Source organism: Dufourea novaeangliae, unplaced genomic scaffold (assembly GCF_001272555.1).
Source record: "Dufourea novaeangliae isolate 0120121106 unplaced genomic scaffold, ASM127255v1 scaffold321, whole genome shotgun sequence".
Classification (NCBI taxonomy): domain Eukaryota; kingdom Metazoa; phylum Arthropoda; class Insecta; order Hymenoptera; family Halictidae; genus Dufourea; species Dufourea novaeangliae.
In genome coordinates, this window is record NW_015374197.1 from 20,874 (window position 1) to 42,745 (window position 21,872).

At 37.2% G+C, this 21,872-nt stretch overlaps 1 protein-coding gene across 1 annotated transcript in view; it reads right to left on the reverse strand.

Moving 5' to 3' along the window:
- Positions 1 to 384: 384 nt before the first annotated feature.
- The window catches only part of LOC107192269 (acid sphingomyelinase-like phosphodiesterase 3a), a 141,449-nt gene continuing 119,961 nt past the window's right edge, over positions 385 to 21,872 (reverse strand). The window contains exons 7-10 of the mRNA XM_015581486.1: positions 12,792 to 12,972; positions 5,742 to 5,851; positions 5,438 to 5,613; positions 385 to 679 (exon numbers count right to left, since the gene is read on the reverse strand). Of these exons, the coding sequence (XP_015436972.1) occupies positions 424 to 679; positions 5,438 to 5,613; positions 5,742 to 5,851; positions 12,792 to 12,972 (723 nt within the window). The 3' untranslated portion in view covers positions 385 to 423. The remainder of the gene's footprint in view (positions 680 to 5,437; positions 5,614 to 5,741; positions 5,852 to 12,791; positions 12,973 to 21,872) is intronic.

Sequence of the window (21,872 nt, forward strand, 5' to 3'; positions counted from 1 at the left end):
ATCACACGATGGGAACGTTGTGTCTCGATAAACGGTTATTTCCACCGCGGAATGATCCCCCACGGTACCCACGGACAGGAGATCTTTGCGTTGGGGAGTCTTTCTTTCTCGCGTGACACCGCTCAGAAAAGACGTAGACAAAAGGACAGACACAGAGATAAAATGGACCGTTCGCTGCGAGTCGTACCGACGCTCCCTATTACACATTACCCTCCGGACAAACGTCCACGGCAGGCGAAGCCGACGGTTACGGGAATCTCAACGATCCAACGACATCAGCGGTTCAAGTCCGTTCGCGGATCGCATTAGCAGTGAGAGACAAATAGAAAGAAAGAAAAAGAGAGAGAGTTGGAGGAGCTGCGTATTCTAGTCACTCGTGTCTTGCAGCTGTCTTGGCGTTTCGACATCCGCGCGCGCGGTAACCTACCGGTTATACCGAAATAGCTCCGCGCAGACTAGAAGGACGAGCAGATGAAGCGTGAAGTACATCGGCGTGGTGGACGATCCTGTAGATGCCAGCGCGTAGGCATAGGACGAGTAACACTCCTTGTAGGACTCTGGGTTCAGCCGTGTGACGGTGCAGTAATGATGGAGGGCGCAGGCTCCGCTCAATGCTCCACCGCAGCCCCAAATCTGCGCCATCTCGCGCGGCAGGGAGACCGTGTTCGCCTTATAGTATCTGTGAGAACATAAACGCGGCGTGCGCGAAAAGATAATCAACCGGGCTTGGCTACCTTGGCAAGATGCGAGCCGCAGAGGAACCGTATCGGGATTGTCATTAGCATCGTAATGGCCGTGATTGCGGTGAAAAGGGTAGACACTTATCAGCGTCAAACCAGCTTTAAGTTATCAAACCGGGTAATTATTCGAGAAATATGGAAATTATGAATCCACCGTTGGCCTAACAGGATGCACGAGTGTGGGGGGTGGGGGCGGTTGGGTAGGGAGTGCCTTACGCAATCGCCGTATCGGATCGTGTAAATGTTGCCGCACCGGTGTCGGGCACTTTGCCACCCTACCGGGGGTACAGGTGCTGTGTTGCAGTGTAACTTTGTCACGAGCAATTTGCGTCAGTCGTCTGTTAGCGAGCTTTGCGCCCGTGGGGGGAGGGGGTGATATTTTAAGGCTCTCTGCACAAGGGTGCACGTTTTACGCGATATCGTGAGCAGGGGTGAGCTTGAAACATTTTAGAAGATTGCTTCACATTGGAGGCGCTTGAAACTATAAAGAAATGTTGTGCGGCGTAATGGATACAATGGGCTTACCGTTTCGTTCATTAGTCATGGGGTATTTACGTTAGTGGACGCAGAAGAGAGATTGACCATTGTTATTAAATTACGACTGTTTATACGTACTAATTTTTTGTTGACTAACTTACAATACTTAACTGGATTTACATAAAAATTTAATTAACCCACTGCGAGTAGAACTATGAAGGACCAAATCGAATAAAACATTTTATTTAGCTCCACTAACCATTTATAATTGCACAAAGTCCACAATCTACAGTAAATCCTCAATAAGTGTGAGCCAGCTTCTCCACGATAAGTGTGAAGTCGTCATCCCCACCACTGGGGAAGGGGGCCGAGGAACCAGTCAAGCGTATAATTTTTTGCTCGACGCGCCGGGACGGCTTCCCTTTCACGAGCCGATGGCTAAACGAGGGGAACAAATGCAACGATGAAACTTTTTGGTTTTGGTTCTTTTTTAACGAAAATTCTACGAACATATTCGTGCGGTACCAAACACAATATATTTACTTATGATTTATCAGAAGCGATAATGAACGAATATGGACTATTAACACTTTCTACATGAGTAAATATGATCCAAATTATGTCGTATTTGGTATCATTTTAATCAGAAAAATATCACCAATATACTAGTAAAAGTTTCATTAACAACGAATCAAAAATAAAAACGTTTCATCGTTGCATTAGCGTTGTATCACCGATACCCGGGAATGTAATCTTTCCTTGATCTCACCTCGTTCAGCCGTCACGTCGCTCGTCGAAAAATGTCTCTTTCTTCTCACTGAGTAGCACGACGGACTCGACGGACAGAACGGGGAAATGTATATGTATATGTACGACGCTTCGTCGAAGCGATTAAATGTCAGCAAATGCTTAGTGAGCTGCCAATGAATGAAATTAGCTGGATCACTTCCAGTCACACGTATTTTTATTATTGGCCGAAACGGTACACACACAATCGGACTGTGTGACGAAGAGAATGAACGAAACACAACGAGACCGAGTAAGATAACGCGAACCGCAGCGAGTACAATGGAATATTGGCCGGAAAGAGATGCTTTCTCTTTCTGTTTTTCACTCGCTTGTCCTTTTCTATATCGGAACAGTAAAAAGGCAAGTTGCCGAGGCTCGAGCTTCGAGCAAAAAACAAATTGACTCCGCGGAATCGAGGCATTCACACTTATCGAGACATTACTGTAATTATTATGATGCTGTATGAGGCAAAACTAATATTTATTAATCCTTAGACAGCAAGCGCTGGAGATGTCGTGACTCATGCCTTGAAATTGTTTTATGCCATTGCACTAAATATTGTGCATAAATATTTTTCCTGTTAATTTTGAATTAGTAAAGAGTCATACTGCTCCTGAAAAAAATAATTGAAGAATAAATGAAGTACTCCCGTGGCGAAGATTTTCTTTGAAATACATACTTGCGAGGAAAACGTCTATTAATGTTAGAATTAACTCGGCGTCCGATGTGTACACGACTGTTTCACTGACCGCTGTCCAAGAATTAAATCTTTCCATTGTAAAAAAACATAAATAGTATTGCAATGTACGAGCAACTGATGTTTTCTTTTTCGTCAATATATCCACTTTGTTTACAATCGATCTCTTGGATTACTCATGGTAGTCGGTATTCTCAATTCGTTATTACGTAGCAAGGTACAAAAGTTTGCTACTTCACTATGATTTATTGGAAAAAACTTAAATGAACTTTCCTTGCTTATGCAATATTACCTATTATAATTTTATTTACATTAGCTACTGCGAAATACTATTATGTACTGCTTTCTTGAATATGTTAAAATGGAGTGAAATTATATTATAAAATGAAAAATTTTTTTTATAGAAGCTTTCTTCTAGAAAATCAATGTTAGGCTAAGAACTTCTGCCCCTTGCTACATATTTTCCAACTGTTTATAAGATAATTATTAAAGATTTTCACGAGTTTTGGGGCAATTACATTCTACATGTATCAGTGATGTAGTACAATAAATTTGTCATAACAGTTGCATCTCTGCAATAGAATTTACATTGTTTTAGAAGTAACCAAATGTTCGGTGACTTGAGAACAATAGGGTAAATATTTTGAACGTTTCAATAATCTATATTATCATTGTGGTTTATATGGGGAGAATTGTGCACTCTGTCGCGTAAAATGAGGAAGTAAAGACTGAAGTTGTTACGGTTATGGTTATGTTCGCGGTTTATGACAAAGTCGAGACGTTTTCTACAGCCTACGTAACCGAACTTTGTTTCAAATTTTTACTAACAGCGAGTAAAATCGAAATTGTTATGAGACGTTTAATTGAAGTTGCTGTATTCATTTGACTTTTTAATTGTTATTACGTAATTTGAAACTGTAACTGAGATTTAAAAAGAGATTTAGGTAATGATAATGCTTCGATTCAGAATTTATCTGAAGACCGCAATTAACGTTACTTTTCTTTTTATATATTCTTTATAGTCCTATCAACCTCTAACAGCAGGGTTATTACTGTTATTAGCGACTACGACTGCATTCAAATTACACTACTATAATTTTGGTAAAGTTTCGTCTGTTTCAAACAATCTAGTAACTGTAGTGTTTTATTCGGATCTGTAAACTGTCCTTTATAGTTGGTGAGTCGATATCGAAGTGATGTCAGGGGTGTGTGGGTACCCGAAACCACGGGATTCCCGAGCTTCGGGTCGAGTCGGAAGAAGTCGCGCGAGATCGGCCGAGATCCCGACAGATGTCGGGTCTCGTAAGATCTTCGGGTCCCGTAACATCTTCGGGTTCCGAATGATATTATACATCCGATATGATACAATACCATATTGAATCTTCAGGCTCATGATATGAACTATAGATGCTAAATAAGTTAACGATTCCAAATGGAGTCCTGCGGTTGGACAAGGTTAATAATACAGTCTTTAGTACACATTTCTTCGTACGTTATGCTTTTATTAAGTAAAATAAATAAAGTATAATATAGTTAAGTATAATTTAATTTTTTGCCGTTAGATGGATAAGTTCTCAAAAATATCATTCGGGACCCGAAGGTCTTACAGGACTCGACATCTGTCGGGATCCCGATTCGATTTATACTGTCGTGATCCCGGCCGATCTCGCTCTACTTCTCCCGACTCGACCCGATCCCGAAATGTCGGGTACCCGCACACCCCTGAGTGTTGCCTATCCAATGAAAATCTATTGCAGTAAAAAATAAGATGATCTATAGGGTTCTATAGTGCTTCTGGTGTTGCAGGTGTCACACATTGGAAATTCTCTTTTATTTAGGAAACGCGAGTGGGTGAATTTTGTATGGCTGATTTTTATTCTCGATAAAATGGTTTGATCCTACCTGGAGAGATCATCATTGATTGTCAGTAGTCGGGAGTGGGGAAAGCGGCTTGGAGGGGGGGGGGTTATATATATCCTTCTTTGCTCCTATCTTCTTGTATATTGTATTTTTGAAGGGAAGTCAAGTTATCAATTATCAAGTGGTGGCGAAGTGCTAATTTTTTTTTTTTAAAAGCTTCATATGCGGACGTTTTTTCATGTTTGTATTAATTAGATTTGATGACCGTACTGACATGCTATTGCAAACCCCAGTTTAGTGCAGACACGATGTTCGTGTATCATCAGTCTAGATAGATAAGACAATAATAGAAGATAGATAAAATAACCAAATAGTCTTTTATCTCGAAAAATTGTATTAAAATAATTTTCAATACTATTATCAAGAATCATAAGTAGTATGCTGATCTTGTGTATTTGATGTAGACGAAGCATAGTAATATAAGTCTCCAATATTTAATACAGACAGACTTTTCTTTTATACTAAATAAGATTCTATTTAATTCCTGTTTTCACAAATTCCTTAACAAAAGATTAGTATGCTCAATTAACTCCAGGCAACTCATAATTGACACCTCAATTTACCCTGAAATTTGTGTGTTTAAAAAGAAAGAACGGAAGAATAAAACATAACGTGTCGTCAGTCATGTTCACGTGTTAAAATGGCCAGAAGTAATATTCTATTTTCCACGGGCGGGTACTTCAGCAATGCCGGAGTCAAACACAGATGATATATAATGCTTGTCCACGATACGATCGCGGTCACGCTTCGCCCCCCCCCCCGCCCCACGGGAGACGAATCGAAAAATTTGTCAGTGCCATAACTCCTTACGTACCTGGAGAACGCGTTATCATTGGGTTGCGTGAATCGGTCGGCCAAGTCGTGAAGACTGATCGCCGTTATTTCCCGAAGCGGGTAGTAGTCGAGCAGAGAGTACTCGACCGACCAGTTAGCCGTCCCATTTGAATTCGCATCCACCAGATTAAGATAGTACTGCGTATAATCCAGGACCTGAATACGACAGAACCAAGGGAGGTGAATCGTATATATTCGCAGCTCTTTCAATCGAGACGTCACATAAATAGACCGTCATGGACGGGCAGAGATTATGGACGCCGGTGGAACGCGTTTCAACCTACCTGGCCGGTATTAGTTTCGAATTTGTACAGTCTCAAACCTGGATTGTTGGGCCCTCCGGGCGTGCTCGGCGATATACTGGGTGCCATCATTATCCAAGATACTGGCAGACCTGCCGGCACGAATATCGTTTCACGAATACAATCAATTCTGCCAATTCCTATTATCTTCCTCACCACTGATCATAACCATTGTGTAATATACTATGAGATAGAGAGACTCGAGCTACTTGTCGCACAGTGGCCAAAGTGGTGAAATTAAGCGGGAAACAATCTTTCATCGTGAGGAATATTCAAATAGTGAGAATATCTAATATTTAAAATAGTGTACTAAATAATTAAAACCAGAACTACCAAAATACTCAAAATGTTCATAAACTTTTACAAAAACGATTAAAATGTGATAACAGTGTATTTTCTGAGATTCTTCGCAACTTTTATTACAATATACAATGTGTTAATAAAACTGTGGAACACTTGCACACGGTAGATTCTATATGCAAAACTAAAACTAAGACGAAAATCAAGAATGACGAAATTACGTTCGAGGCTTCGTTCCCACATTATTGATTGTTGAAGAGACTGACGAAATACTCGTAAAATACGCCTGACGCGGGCTACTTGAGACGTGCGCTCTTCAATTCTTTCACGAGTTGGTTTCATTCATATGATTTTTTTATACTCTGATATGAAATTAGGCCATCGATTGATACCATGTATAAGCTGGGAATGGATTGTTGCAAGCATTATAACCCATCGAGTCAGATGTACTTCACCTGGTTTTTCCGTGTATTTTCAAGAACTAATAATTCGGAAGCGAAATATCGAACGCAATCTCGTCATTCTTGATTTCCAATGTCCCACATTTTCATTAATACCCTGTACAGGGTGTCAAGAAATTACACGTTGCGGCTACCATAGCTGGATTCTACATCTTCGATTTGGTGGAAATACGGGTAAGAACGTTGCCGCAAAATTGACCTCAACCTTGTATTTTAAGGTCAACTTTTTTTATCGTTGCATTATATTCTACTCATCGCTAGGATAAAGAGTCTGAAAGGAACCATGGGTCGGAACTCAACCGTTCTCATGAAAAATGATGTTCAGTTTCATTCACTTTTAAACTGCTTTTATTTGTAATATATTGAATCTTGCAGTCATATACAACTCAGATATCATGCTATTGGCGAAGCAGTAGGGATTTTTCATCTTTCATTGTTCATGTTCCTAGTAGTTTAATTAAATCTGTATACCTAATCCAATTTTATGTACACCTAAAATACAAGTTAATTAAACTGTTCCTAGTAGTTTAATTAAATCTGTATACCTAATTCAATTTTATGTATACCTAAAATACAAGTTAATTAAACTGTTCCTAGTAGTTTAATTAAATCTGTATACCTAATTCAATTTTATGTATACCTAAAATACAAGTTAATTAAACTGTTCCTAGTAGTTTAATTAAATCTGTATACCTAATCCAATTTTATGTATACCTAAAATACAAGTTAATTAAACTGTTCCTAGTAGTTTAATTAAGTCTGTATACCTAATCCAATTTTATGTGTACCTAAAACCTATCGAATATAAATAAACTAAACTTAAGTTTTTAGATTCATAACCTAAATATAGATATATTCTTTTATATAAGTAATATATAATATTTTATATAAGTAAAAGCTTCGAATAAAATTTCGAATAAGTTCCAGCAGCGCATTTACTCAACAATCGAACGCTGAGCGTCAACGACCTAAGGTCGACATTCAGCCTTTATAGAAATAAAACAATGTTATGCAATGTTCTGTCGTGAAAGGCGCAGTATCTTGTGGCTCACAGTCAGATGCGGGATCGGTAGGTAAAGCTGCAAGATACAACGCATTTCTCGACAAGGAATAGACGGAGTTAGTCAGAGTTTCGTCCGCATGCATTGTTGCACTTTAAACGCCGAGTGTCGACCCCAGGTCGATGATGCTTGGCGTTCGACGGTACAAATAACCTCGCTGCCGAAAGTTATTCGAAATTTTATACTTTCAAATCTAAGGTCAAGATGAATTTTGCGGCAACGTTCTTACCTGTCTCTCAATCAAATCGGAGGTGTAGAACTCGGCTATGATAGCCGCAACATGTAATTTCGTGACACTTTGTACATTTACACGTCAAAATGTAATGTAAAAGGAGTAAATATATTTTCAAATACACGTAATAATGGTATTTATTTCTTTTCTTGTTCAATATCCAGATTCAGATACGTGTTACTAAAAATTTTAAATACTAATGTTAGTTATTAACCCATAATAATAACAATAATTGTCAGAAAAAAAATATTTTACATGGAAAGAAAGAAGTTCTCACTGATTTTTGACGTATAGTATACTATAATATACTATAGTATACAACTAAAGACAAACCTGCAATTTTACTTGTTGTATGCAACTTTGACATCATTAAATTCAAATACGCTATCAAACTACATTTTCAGTATAGATTCTTTCAATTGTATTTTCTCTCTCGTTGCAAGAGTTCCCATCAAGTACATTCTTTGAAATATTACTAATAACAAATTGATCACGTTCATTGGATTAATAATCATTTTCACTCGCGGAAACTGTAGTTACAAAGTCAATTCTGCGAACACATCAGGATGTTGGATTCCAGGTGATGGAATATAAAAAATAAAAGTTTAAGGAAAGGGTTTTATTTGTAACAGAGCAATAACAATAAGCGTCGGAGTGACTGTACAAGAATTAAAGTGTTTGTTGTTGTTTGTGAAATTGCATACGGTCTTATATACTATGGCTCTGTCGTTGAGAGAAGATGCTTGTGCATCTTTGTACAGGATGAGTAAGTAGGAGTTCGGACTTTGGAGAAAATAAGGGTGACTAAATTGTTTGGAAGAGAGCAGCGTGGTCGCAGTTACTCATAAAGTGAATCAGAGTAAATAGGTTAGTCATCCAACAAAGAAATAACAGAAATAACAGAAGAATCATTGTAGAAAGTAGCTTTAGAGTAACTTTATATAACTGCTTCTTTGAGTATCGATAATCGGAATGTCTTCACACGTGTACAAAGATCATTTTACGATTTATTAGCAACATTCCAAATATTCTAAAAAGTAAAATAAGTTATAACAACAAAGAAAAGACATTTTTTGAGAAATCAAAATTGATCTTTATGAATTGACCATTATTAATACATTTTCCGAAAACTAAAGCAGTCGGCAGTTGAAACAGCACGCGTGCGCGGGGGATATAAATAATAAAAACCTGCGAGACTGTAGGAGGCAATTTAAAAAAGAAAATATACCAATAGATTGGAACTGAAGTGCTCGTCACTTTTTGTCATTATGTAAATTTCAATAAGTTGTAAAATAACGTCACAAAAATTTTTTTGTTATAAGCAAATGGTATTCTTGACAGTTTGTTAGCACCGTATTATTGCACATAAAAAAACCATGAAACTCGCCCATTGAAAGTTTTTGTGTATCTCCTTTGGTTTTTGAGATAGTACCTCTGGGTCGAAACTTTGAGGTGCGGTTTTACCCTCTAAATATGAAAATGGGCCGATATAAAAAGATACGTGTCTCTTATTTTTTGGTCCTCTAAAACATATCTGAAAACGAAAGCATCCTGAGGGGGTCATCTGAGATACTCTCCTGTTAGATTCATCAATAGGGACGCTGTGCAACACGACACATCAAATCTACTTTATCTCTCATAGACATCAATACACACGACAAAAATGAATTATTGTATACAGCAACTTTTTCAGAAAGCTTCGTTCCTGCCTCTGTTACGTTATACTATTTTTTTATGATTTTACATTGTGTATGTATACACAGGATCTTATGTAATTCGTGGTACAACCGAGTAGGGGGGATTTTACGTGAAAAAACAAATCAAAAATATACAATACATTTTTTTCATTTGAGACTTCGTTTTTGATAAAATCGACTTTGAAAATCTGTTGGATACGCGTGCAATTGAATAGAGGATTTGGCTAACGCGTCTGTTGATTCCATTCCGTTTCTACTTACTGTCAGCATGAATACAGGCGTTACACATGAATCTTCAAACTACTTTTCCTCGAAAAAATTTTTTAGCATCTACCTAACTTATTGTATATTTTGAACTTATTTTTTCACCTAGCATCGCCTCCTAGCCGGTTGTACCACCAGTTGCATGACACCCCGTATATTTTTTATAATTATACTTATACCATATCCTGTAAACAAAATAATGTTTGTAATGCTCAAAATAAATACTCGAATTTTCACACCTTTCTCAGAGAAGAAGAGACGAACTAGTAATTTTCAAGAATGTGATTAAAAAAAAGATGTAGACTGAGAAGAGATTGCAGAGGCGTTAATTCCCTATTGCTGGGTATACAAACGTGTTTATAACAAATCTGAGACATGTATAGGAAATCAATTCTGCGCATCAAAATAATGAAAAAACTTGATTTACGAAAGTAACAAATTAAACGAATATTTTTTTCTCCTACTACGCACTTTATAATGTCATGAATTCATATTTCCATTACTCCTTTCCACTTACGCAGAATCTATTCCGCAGATGGGTTTATAAAAGAGGAGCAAAAATGTTAAACGTCAGTTATAAACGGACAGTAAGTTTCTCATATTATTCATATGAGTGAAATTGCCGTGTGTGAAGAAATTACAACAAATTGTACGCATCACAAATAGTTCATGATTAAGAAATTAAATCTTGAACAACATATATATTTATAGAAGCTTTTCTCAATATTTTCTTGTACACAATAGGTTTCCTACCAATAGCCCAGCTCTTTCGCAGTACCATACAAATATGTATACGCGTGTACGAACATAAAACGGAATAGTTTTAAAGCGCATCAACCACGTGGCGTGACCAATAAAGGAGCTTGTAAAACGGCAGCGAAGTATTCCGTTTCTAAACGGCACACGCGGAGAATTTATTGATTATCGTTCTTGGCTTCTAGCGTTTCCGAAAGATTACTTTTATAAATGGAAGTTGATAGTATGCAGCTCGATCGACTCGTGAAATTTATTTTTCCTCGTTCACCTATCGCAATTTCGTGTGACTAACTCCAAACCTTCGGAACTTTTCAATATAAATACATGTGTCGAAGACATGAAAGTGGTACAAGACCAGAGAACTTCGTGGCGATTTTCTGTCTAAAAATGTTTAGTTGCGGGTAATATGTGGACTTGTAAAAATGAATCATACCATCGATAAACAGAACATGTGGATTTTCATTGTTTTGTAAAGAGTAAATAATAATCTAAATTTTTACAGTTGTATTGAAAATCAACGGCCCATCCTTTACTGTTTATTAATAGAACAAGAACTAACATAAGTAAGTTTAGTATGTTACTAATTCTAGATTATCGAATTATTTTCAGATACCCTTCAAGCCATTTCTAATTCTTCATAATTGATGCATGATTACATTCCAGATCTATATACATTAACAACACTATAAAATATTTTTATTCCACGTCTCTGTTTCACAGATTGATTTCTCTGATACAAAATTAATTTCTATAATGCGGATAGATCATACCCAAAATATTAGAAATTCAGGAATTACATTAATTTTTCATTCAAAGTAACACTTTCATTTTTCTCTAATGAAGAAAATTTAAAAAAATGATATACTCCGGTTAATGGCGTATGTTGAATTTCGGAAAGTTCGCAGTGTCTCGAGAAAAGTGACTTCGTTACTTTTTTACTGGACGAAAGAAAAATCGTTTGACCAGGTCAACACCTACTATATTCCAGATGTGGATTGAATGTATTTGCCGTACAAATTACACGTTGTTTTTTTTTTGGTTCTCTGTGAGAAATACCGACGAAACGTATAAACAAGCACGAAGTCCACTTACAGTACGTTCTATCAAACTTGTAAAAAAATTACATTTTTTCAACTGGAAAATTGTATAGCATCTACCTAATTAACAAGACTTTGCCTCATCAGATGATTATTCCTTTAGATCGTTCGAATATTCTGTTTAAAATAACAGCGAAAACAAAATTCATCTAGAAGTAGGTTGAAGAGTTTCTTTAGCCAAAACAATCGAACTTGCATGTCACTGTTGCAATGACGTTAATTTGAAAATGAAGAGAAATTATAAAAAAAAAAGTAGTAACTAGGAATATGACATAAATTACAAAATATACAAGATTATAATTACACCCTTAAAAACGCTACGAACTTTCCGAACCACATTTTTAATATTCTGAGATTAATTTGACCGTCTTAAGTAAAGCGTACTATCACTCGTAGCACAAGCCTCGCAATGTAAAAAATCTGTTTACATAATATTCTGCAAAGGCTAAACGTGGACGGTCGAGTCTGTTTTTCGAATCGCCAATAAACGTCAATGTCCAAGGCTACAGGCATCGGGACCTATACAGTGAACTGCCCTGGATGTAAACAAATTTTATAGATTTAACCGTCAAAGTGTATCCGTATAGTGACAGGACTTAGTAAAAGAACCGAGGCGCGGATTTTTTCCGTATTTCCGTATGGAAAGTGGAACGCGTTTCTGTTCGACCAATGGGAACAGGTCTGGGCAATGGGAAGAGGGTGGGGGACGAAGACAGAAATAACGACCGCGTTTCGATCTGCCAATGACAAAGTCGCAATAGAACTTAAACCAATCGGGAGAAGGGGGCTCTCGTCAACAAGAGTATCGTGGACACTCGTCGGACACACCACTTTTCTGATCGTACTCGAGGACCAGAGAGCGTCATTGCCGATTTCATTTCGACGCGAGATTAAACGTTTCGTCGAAAATTCCGCGTTATTAAGTTTGAGACCGCGGACGCCGACCACAGAAGCGGACAGGCAGCGGCTATAAAAGAGAGGAAAATGTAGCGTGAAGCGAACATAAGTCACAGGTACGCGACACAGAGGCAGGAGACCCGCTTCGCCAGGTGAACCGCAAGAGTGTAAAAAGCTGAACGGGGCGGTGTGCATCGATTCGACGGCCACCGGTCGATTCACCCCGTTCAGCACAGCCTACGTGGAGGAAAGAATAGAGAGACGTACCCGTGTCGCTGTAAACCACGCGGAATGTATCGGAGTGCCAGTGACCGAAGAACTGGCCGCGGATAATGTCCGAGTAGAGACGGACCATTTGAAGGTACCTGGTGTTGTGTATTTCCCTTAGCGCCACGGCGCCACTCTCTCGATCGTCTACTCCTGGTGGTGTGTGACCCACGATGTAGACCTGTAACATTCGTGTGAAACATACATCGAAAGTAGCAACTACATCCATACGCAATGATTTTCGTTATTCTGGAACAAAAATTTGTTATAGATCCATGTTTCATTTTGTTTATTTCAAGTGGGTTAGGTTCTGTTCAGAGCAGTGCTGTTCAACAATTGCGTGAAGCAGTAATATTTCAGGGTGCCCAGAGAAACAAAAATCAAGGGACTGTAAGCCACGTATTCCCAGACAACAGAGTGGGGTATCAATATCTGGATCCCAAAGACAGAGTGTATTAAGTCCCCTTGTTCGTTTAAAATGACATTTTACATGTTGCTAGAGTTGAATTTTTCACTCTTCCTGATGGTGAAAATTATATCGTTCTAAGTTGTTTAGTTTTCAATATACTTTTGTAAAAATGATATTAAGTCCATATCTTGATCCGGCCTAAACAATATAAAGTCTACCGCATAGAGAACTTAATGCAATTTCACCATTTCTACATATCAAGACTTGTCTTAATTTTATTCAATAGTTCGAAGGTAGCGATTGTTTCTCATTGCATTCTTACCGAACGGCTCGAAAGTTGCAAGGCTTTACTAACTTTGATCAGCTCTTGTCTAAAATATAAAGAGAGAGTAACTTATTACAGTCTGTTTCTGGAGTCCAGATATACTAACGATCGCATGTATTTCCAACAATTTTCTTATGTCTTGACTCACTTACGAAACATTTGATCGTTAAATATAGAGATACTCCTACCACAACCGCATCTCCCTATTTCGCTGAAACGATAGTCGACGTCACTGCCCTAACATTTCCTGTGGGCAACGGCGGGCGCCCGTGCCCGCGAAATACTAGGCTGTACAGCACTGAGTTGAAGGCTCAAAAGTAGGCACTCTTTGAAGTCTTATTTTACGGAACTGGTAAGGGATAATTGAATGAGTGCTTGTGGGACCAATTCGGCAACCTTTTGAGATATAATTCACATTTTGGTAATGTAAAAGGGGCATCAATTTGTAAAAATAGGGCATCGATTTAGAAAGATATTTGCAGATCCACACAAGCCGACAAAAATGCAGTAATCTCGTGGCACTGTAGATTACTCGTCCGGAAAAAGGTCTGAGACAAAAACGCAACGACGATTTTATTCTACAGATGGTCCTTAATCCTTTCGTTACGGAAATGGTGACTACAGTAACCCAACGTCGAGCGCTTACTATATGTATAGTAATGGCGACCTTAGTCACTCACCGCCTGTGAGCTTCTTGTATCTTAAAGGTGTCTATAGTCACCAGTAAAACTTTCGCATTAGGCAAGAGTTCAATTAGATTTACTTAATTTAAGTAATCTAATTCTTTAATTAAGCTGACGTTGCGCTGTTTGCGGCAAAGTTTAGACTCGCGACTGAAAGGAAACATACTGGTGACCAACTTCACTGTAAGAAAAGAGTTAAAATGCAGACCAAAAGTATTGAAACATTTCAACAATTACGGAAGTGACGTAGTTTAATTGAAAAAAATGTGTATTTTTTATAAGAATCAGACACCTTTTCGAACACCAAAGAAAAAATAATGAAGTTACAATTATTATTTTGGTTCACGCTACAGACTGACTTCTTCCTAATGTGTGGTAATTTTTTAGTGAAATGTTTCATAACTTTCCAAGTTATTCACACAGTCGCGAGATTACTGCATTCTTGAAGGCTTGTGTGGATTTGCAAATATAATAATAACTCATTTTTTCTTTACATTATCATTGATCTCAGAGACCCCCATTCAATTATATCTTACCAGTTCTGTAAGAAAAAGACTTCAAAAACTGCCTATTTCTGAGTCTTTAGACACATAAATCCCGTTAACCCTAAAATGGAATCATAACAAGTATTGAAAGTCATTTATGACATAACCGTAGAAGAAAGTTATCATAAAGAAAGAATCAGCTTTCGTCATGTGCTTTAAAAAGATGGTTCCTGCTATGTCTGATTATTGCTTGTGTTTTCTACTAGAAATGGACGTTAATGATACCTGCTTTCCATTGACCTTATTATTTTGTAACTACCAATTCATATCAAATTATTGTGAACAACTAATAATACTCTGATATTTATAAACATTGTACCGATAAAAAGAAACAGGATTGAGCAGAAATACAGGGTGCACCACTTAACACAGGCCACCTAAATATCTTGTCTGTCTGTGATCATACGAGAAATATTTTTTACGTAATTTAAATAGTTTCAAGGGACGAATCGGATGGTAAACAAAATTTCTATGTGATATTCTTTAATGGTTTGTTCAAAGTAACCCATGTTTTCTTACGTATATGCACATAATTTTTCCTATTGCATGTTATAGGCAACATTATTATGCATTTATCAATGTAGAATAATATAACCTTAAAATAACCTTGAACTCTAAACATTTTTATTTACTTATAAAAAATTAAAAATTTACTTATATGTATAATTTTTTCCACCAGAAAATATTTAGATGGCCTGTTTTAAGCGGAACATCCTGTATAAGATAAGTGGTACTCAGGAGCACGTGCGCTCCACAAATTTTCAAATCCAATCTCCTCGGGACTGAAACTTCATACGAGAATAATTCAATTCCACACTTTCGATTTACTTTTACATGTGGAACCGTTGCCTTCTCAGTTGTACCACAAATTTCAATCCACGCTGTAAAAACTACGGTCACTGACCAAGCTCAGTTCGAAAACTTCAGGGTAAGCTTTATTAGAAATTCATGAAGGTTGTATCAAGCTTATCGAACTTTCTAAATAGAGGACTGGTACATGCGTCTGGAAAATTATATTCTCATTACAGTCACTGCTACTCTCTGGATATACCACTGCTTATGGCGTTTAAATTGTGCGAGCAAATTATAAAACATTCGCACACGTCGGGATTTAGAAAATTAAATATTCACACAACTACTATACGTTGTTAACGCTCAATCGACTGCTCACGTATAAGTAAGGTAAATCTCCCAGTGGTTGGACGCGTCTTGGTGATTGAACACTATTGTGAATTTTTGTTAATATTAAATTTTTTTTAAATAATAGCGAACTTCAGGATAGATAATAATTATCTTAGTTATTTCTTATCATAAATCATATAAAAATGTTTCTAAAGCGCGATGTATTATTTAAAAAAAATATTATCATTTAGCAATCATGAACTTGACACGACATGAGTGCCTTAGTAAATGTTTCGCTAACATTGAGAGAGCATTTCTTAAGCTCGTAAATAATAGATAATTCGTGTGTTTCTATTAAGTAAATGTTTCTTGAACTTATGAAGGTCGCCAGAATTGATATCAACTTTGTTTTAATAAAACCTTTTTCTTTTAATGTCGAAATTGCCGAGTTTATTTACTGGTACATGAGAATGCTGATTGCATAGTCCTTGGACGCTTGTCATTCGAACAGCATTGAGCAAAGAGTTAGTGCATGACTTAAAATATTATTTTCGTTATATTACAGTAGGTATTTTTGTATTTTTTATATTAATAACAATATTTAATTTTGGAAGCTCACAGTTTTTTTTACATATTTCATACATAAATATCATATTATTTTGATACACCCATAACCTAAGTGATTCGCGTACTGAATATTCATTAAAAATCACCTTCCTATTTTATTTCTTTCGTTTCGGGAATTTGTTATAATAATAAGACTTTCAAGAAGAAGAATTAAAGAAGCGTATTAAAAAAGAGAAACTAGTAGAGAAAAAGACGATAAGTTGCTGCCAAGAATGTTACAAAAAGTGCTTAAAAAAATTGAAAACAAAAAAAGGAATAATTTTCATTTAGTTAATTTTGTTTAAATTTAATTAATTTTTTTTATTGTTTTATTTAAAATATATGTTTTCTATAAAACGTTTATAATAAACCAAAGTTAAATTCACTATGTTTGTTTTTAATGCACAATTTCCTAAATGTATAAAGATAAATGTTTAAAAGCTTTTACCAAATACATAACATATACATAATAATAGAATGCAATTTTCCCTTGGTGTTATTTCGTTTATTAATTTATAATGTATACATTTATAGATTTAGTTCATCAGTTTTATTATTTCATTTATTTATAATTCTGTTTCTTTTATTTATTGCATTAAATTAAATTTGTTACATTTTTATTTGAAGTTTTACAATATAAAAAAAAGTATCATGTTTTACTACTAAAAATCAGCTATGAATAATTTATTGAATGTTATATCCAAACACTGGGACAGCTAAATTTAATCACTAGGACATACCGTCAATTCCGTCCAATCATTCGGCCAAATAAACGCTTTTAGATATTCAGCAATTTTAATACTTTTTTTCACGTGAACTCTTTCTAATGACTTGTCTAGTAGAAGAAGTTCTGCTCTATCGATTGAATGTACTTTTTTGCCAATCTATGTTATTTTAATATATAAAAAGTCTTCGTAACCACAATCTTCGGCTTAAACGTCCAACTACTGGGACATTTACGTTACGTGCTTTTTGTGTTTATGAACTGCTGTAGCCGTATTAATACTGGTTTGGAGTGTTCCACATACTCCCGTCCATATGTCACCACACATGGAAATGTATGCTACTAAACGTGGAATAAGAAATAATTAGAGTGAAAAAGTTACTCTAATTGTGAAATAAAAAATTCTTCTTAAGTTTGCACATTGCCGAGAAAATGTATGATATATTCATTATTGTGAACAATTTTAAATACCTGTTTACTTAGTCTATCCATTTCATTCAAGAGTAGTTATCCAAAAGAATTTTGACATTGTGACAGTGAATTTTATATAATAATTGATCCCTGGTTCCATTCAAAACAATCTATAATCATTTGTAAGAGTTTGTTAATTTATACGCTTGTCCCTAGCCTTTTTGGAAATCAGTGCCAAAATGATCGATTCTATTAAATTGGCTCGACTATGGATAGTGTTACAAAATATATAGCTTATCATTATTTTGTAATTTTTTCAAGCTACTCTGAAAGACATTTGAGTTACACTCAAAGGAACTATCTTACCTAAAAATAGAAAAAATAATTAGCGAAGTAGATACAAGGAATTGCATCTCTGTTTTGAATTCCATTTTTATTGACTTATGGACGGGAATGTACATACTCACATCCCAAATAATATTTCATACAAAAATATTAATTTAAAAGTTAAGGCTATTTTTATTAAAACTGGTGTTTCTGTGTTTAGAAATTAGAATTTTACCGACAAGAAAGTAAGTTTTTATGCAAAATTGCTGAACGATTAAGTGTGATTTCAATTAAATACTCAATTATAGATTTCATATAACGCAGCAATTCAATTTTGTAGGTTGGTAATAAATATTCCTACCTAGTGTATACGATTGTGTCAGCATAGAGGCTAGAGATGGCGTGAACTGCTACTTGTGAATCACTCGTGATTCGATCACGTTTGTTCCCAATCACGATGATTTTTCACAATGATTCGTGATTTCTCGTGATCGTTTCTGATTAGTGGAGAAACCTAACAGTTCTTTATACGCGACACATAATCTGTATATTTTATATCAACGACATCAAAACAAAAATTCGAGTTATATCGTATAAAGTGAAGGAATAATTAGAAACAATGAAGAATAATGAATAAATTAATGATTATAAATTATAATCTACAAGTTACCTAGCAAATCATTCTTTTAGAACTTCTTGTTTTTTTCTACTGATTTTTACAAACACAAATAGTAATGTAATTTATCGTAAAATCATATTGAATACGTTTTCGTATTTCGATCGCAGTGAGCAAATTCACTCAAGATAAATAAATCGCAATCACGGTCGTAAATGAAGTTAAATCACGACCGTGATCGTGATTCGGTGATCACTGTGATAAATCACCGTTAGTGATTTTGCACGCCATCTCTAATACAGGCCATGCGCTGGTAAACGGCGCAGTAAGAAAGAATATAACAGACCATTTTTCACTGTATATTACAGAGTCCTTCCGATTATCGTCCCTAAGTCGGGTCCGCGAGAGGACGCCAATCGTGGACTACGCGAAACACTTCTGACCCCCGTGAATACGCTTTTCGTTCGAAGCTCGAGCCTCGGCAACTCGCCTTTGTAGTATTCCGAACAGAGAAAAGGACTAGCCAGTGAGAAACACAGAGAAAGTTTCTTTTCCCACTCGACTTGGCTGCGTGGCTCGCTTGCGACGCTTTCGCCGACCAATGATTACATTATAGCCGACCACACAGTCCGATTGTGTGTGTACCGTTTCAGCCAATAATAAAAATACGTGTGACTGAAGGTAATCCAGCTACATTTTATTCGTCGGCAGCTCTCTGGGCAGTCGCTGACGATTGAACGCTTCGCTGTAATATTTACACAAAACAGACTCATTGTAGAAGGTTTTATTTCCCATTCATACTACATTCTGTCCAAAATAAGCACGTGCTCTAATACTTTTGAGCAATAGCATAACTCACGTAGTGGTAGTGGTAGTTTTAGGGTAATTAAGATGTTCGTGTACTTTTCCACAATTTTTTTTCATGATTATTTAACCCTCTACACCTCAGTCGTTTGCTCGGAAACCACTGTACAATTGACAGATATTTATAAGTATTTCTATTTAAATATAACAAATGTTTAGTTTCCAAAGAACGTATTTTCTTATATTGACCCTCGAAGAGTTAAATGATATACTACATGTGGGTGAGTGTTCTCGACAATATTCAGCGAAATGTCACTCGCACATCAATTGTAAGATGAAGTTGCCCAAAGTAAAGAAAAATGAATTCACGCAACTGGTTAATAAACTTCATTATAAAGTGAGTGTGTTAACTATAAAATGTTCAAGAGAATCTTATCGATCTTATACGTCCGGTGGTTGACGTGAATCTCCCGTTCACAACGCAGGAAAATTCGCTCCACCCGATGAAAACTAAAAAGTGGGGCATTGGGCCCTACCAACGCAAATGCTAGGGCGCTTTCCCAGCCCACGTAACGCCTACAAACCCAAAAGAGGGGATGCGCCAGACAACGTGGAGTCAGAGGAATAACAAGGGTAGCGCCAGGATGGCTACACAGAAGACCCTTGTTCCCAAATATCGAAATCCGAGCCTTGCGCAATGCGTGGGCTAGGTTTACGCTACGTCAAGTGCCATCGATAGTGGTACGGTCAGGTCAACTTTCCCAAGAAGTCTCCTGCCGTACTTGAGTCCTAAACAATAAATTTAAGAAGAAGGTAACAGTCAACTCTCAAAATGACATTTCTTAATTTACCGTAACATAGATTAAATTTATGTAATACTCAACTACTGTTATGACTGTACAACTTAATCTATTGTATTATTCATGTACTCATGTTCTTTTGTAAAGCAGATATAAGCCTCGTAAGAGTCTTCAAGTGCTTAATAAAAAAAAATTACGATGGCCTTAACATAAGCTCGTCTCAACACTACATATACAGTTCAAATTGTACAATGAAAGAACACGTACACTTCCGCTCATAAATATTAGGATACTCATTGAAGATGCAGTAAATGTTACAAGACAACAGGAAATTACTGAAAGGCTGAAATGAATATTGTTTAGGGGATACAATGAATTAACAAACATGGCCTAAAATATATCATTCTTACGAATCATCACATCCTCTTCGTACAGACCAGGTGTCCTAGCACATATAAGCGCCAGTGGACATTCGAATCCATACAGGTGCCAATTTCTTGCAAACAACCGAATTCGACGCAACGATACCAGTCCGTAATTCATTGACAAATCTGCTCCGCGACGTTGTCGCCTTGCTCCTTGATTACGCCGAGACGGCAAGGATTCAGATGTAAAACGCGAGCAGTATCTTCCCGTAACGAGGAACTCTCTCGTTAGCATCGGTAAACGGAGTATCGTAACCGTTCCACGGACCATGTCGTGTTGCAGTGCGGCGGCGAAACCACTGACTCACAGAAATTCGGATCCCTAGTTACCGTGGGGGCTACGAGACAACTAATCGAGCACATACGCGAAATTAGACGTGGCTCACGGGTGAACTTGTTCGGGCCCTCGTTCGCTACAGTGGGAGGAGGGACGGTGGGAAGGATGAAAAGAACGAGATCGGAAGCGAGAAAATGGCTGTTAAAAGAGGAAAATAGCGATCCGACGAGTGCCGGGGATCGGACAAAAAGGTGAAAAGAAGAGCAGCAAGGCGAGCGTATGACTGTGTAAGGCTAAGAATCGACGGAAAAAGTTACGGAACAAAAACAGACGGAACAAAAAAGGTGGAAAATAGAGACAGTTAAGTGCTGCAGGTGAAGAGATAACAAAGGATGACGTTTTTATGCAGAAATAGGTGAGGAAGGACGGTCGTGGGCACTGGGAGGAGTGAAGCGGGGTCAAAAGAATGAAGAAGAAAGAAAAGGTACACAGAAACTGAACCGTAAAAGGAAAAAGTAGTAGCCGTTAGAGAGAAGAAGTGGGTAGGAGGAGCGTTATCGGGCGGATAAAGAAAAGCTCGTTAAGCTGATAAGAGAAAAAACGGGAGGGGGTTGATGGGGTGGGGGGCGGCTGGAAGAAAAAGTTCATTTCCATTCACACGGAGATTCTTTCGGAACGAATTGCGCCGCTGTTGGAAAAAGTAGATTTCTTTAAACGGTGAATATCGTCGATCGGGCACCGGGGAACGAAACTTTGGTCGAGCCGAAAGAGATAAGTGTTACGCGGTTCGCTAGGTACGGGCTCCCTGGCTTCCACTGCTGATATTATGAACCCCCTCCTCCCGTAAGTTCTTTCGTTCCGTTTCCGTATCGCGAACGTAACGTTTTCGCCGATCGGTTCTCGCGGCGCGCCCGACCGAGTTTTACTTTTGTGTTGGTACACGTGGTAGCTGAATATTGGACGTCTAGAAAATATGGCTGCGCGCTCGTAACTTCTCTGGAAGAGCG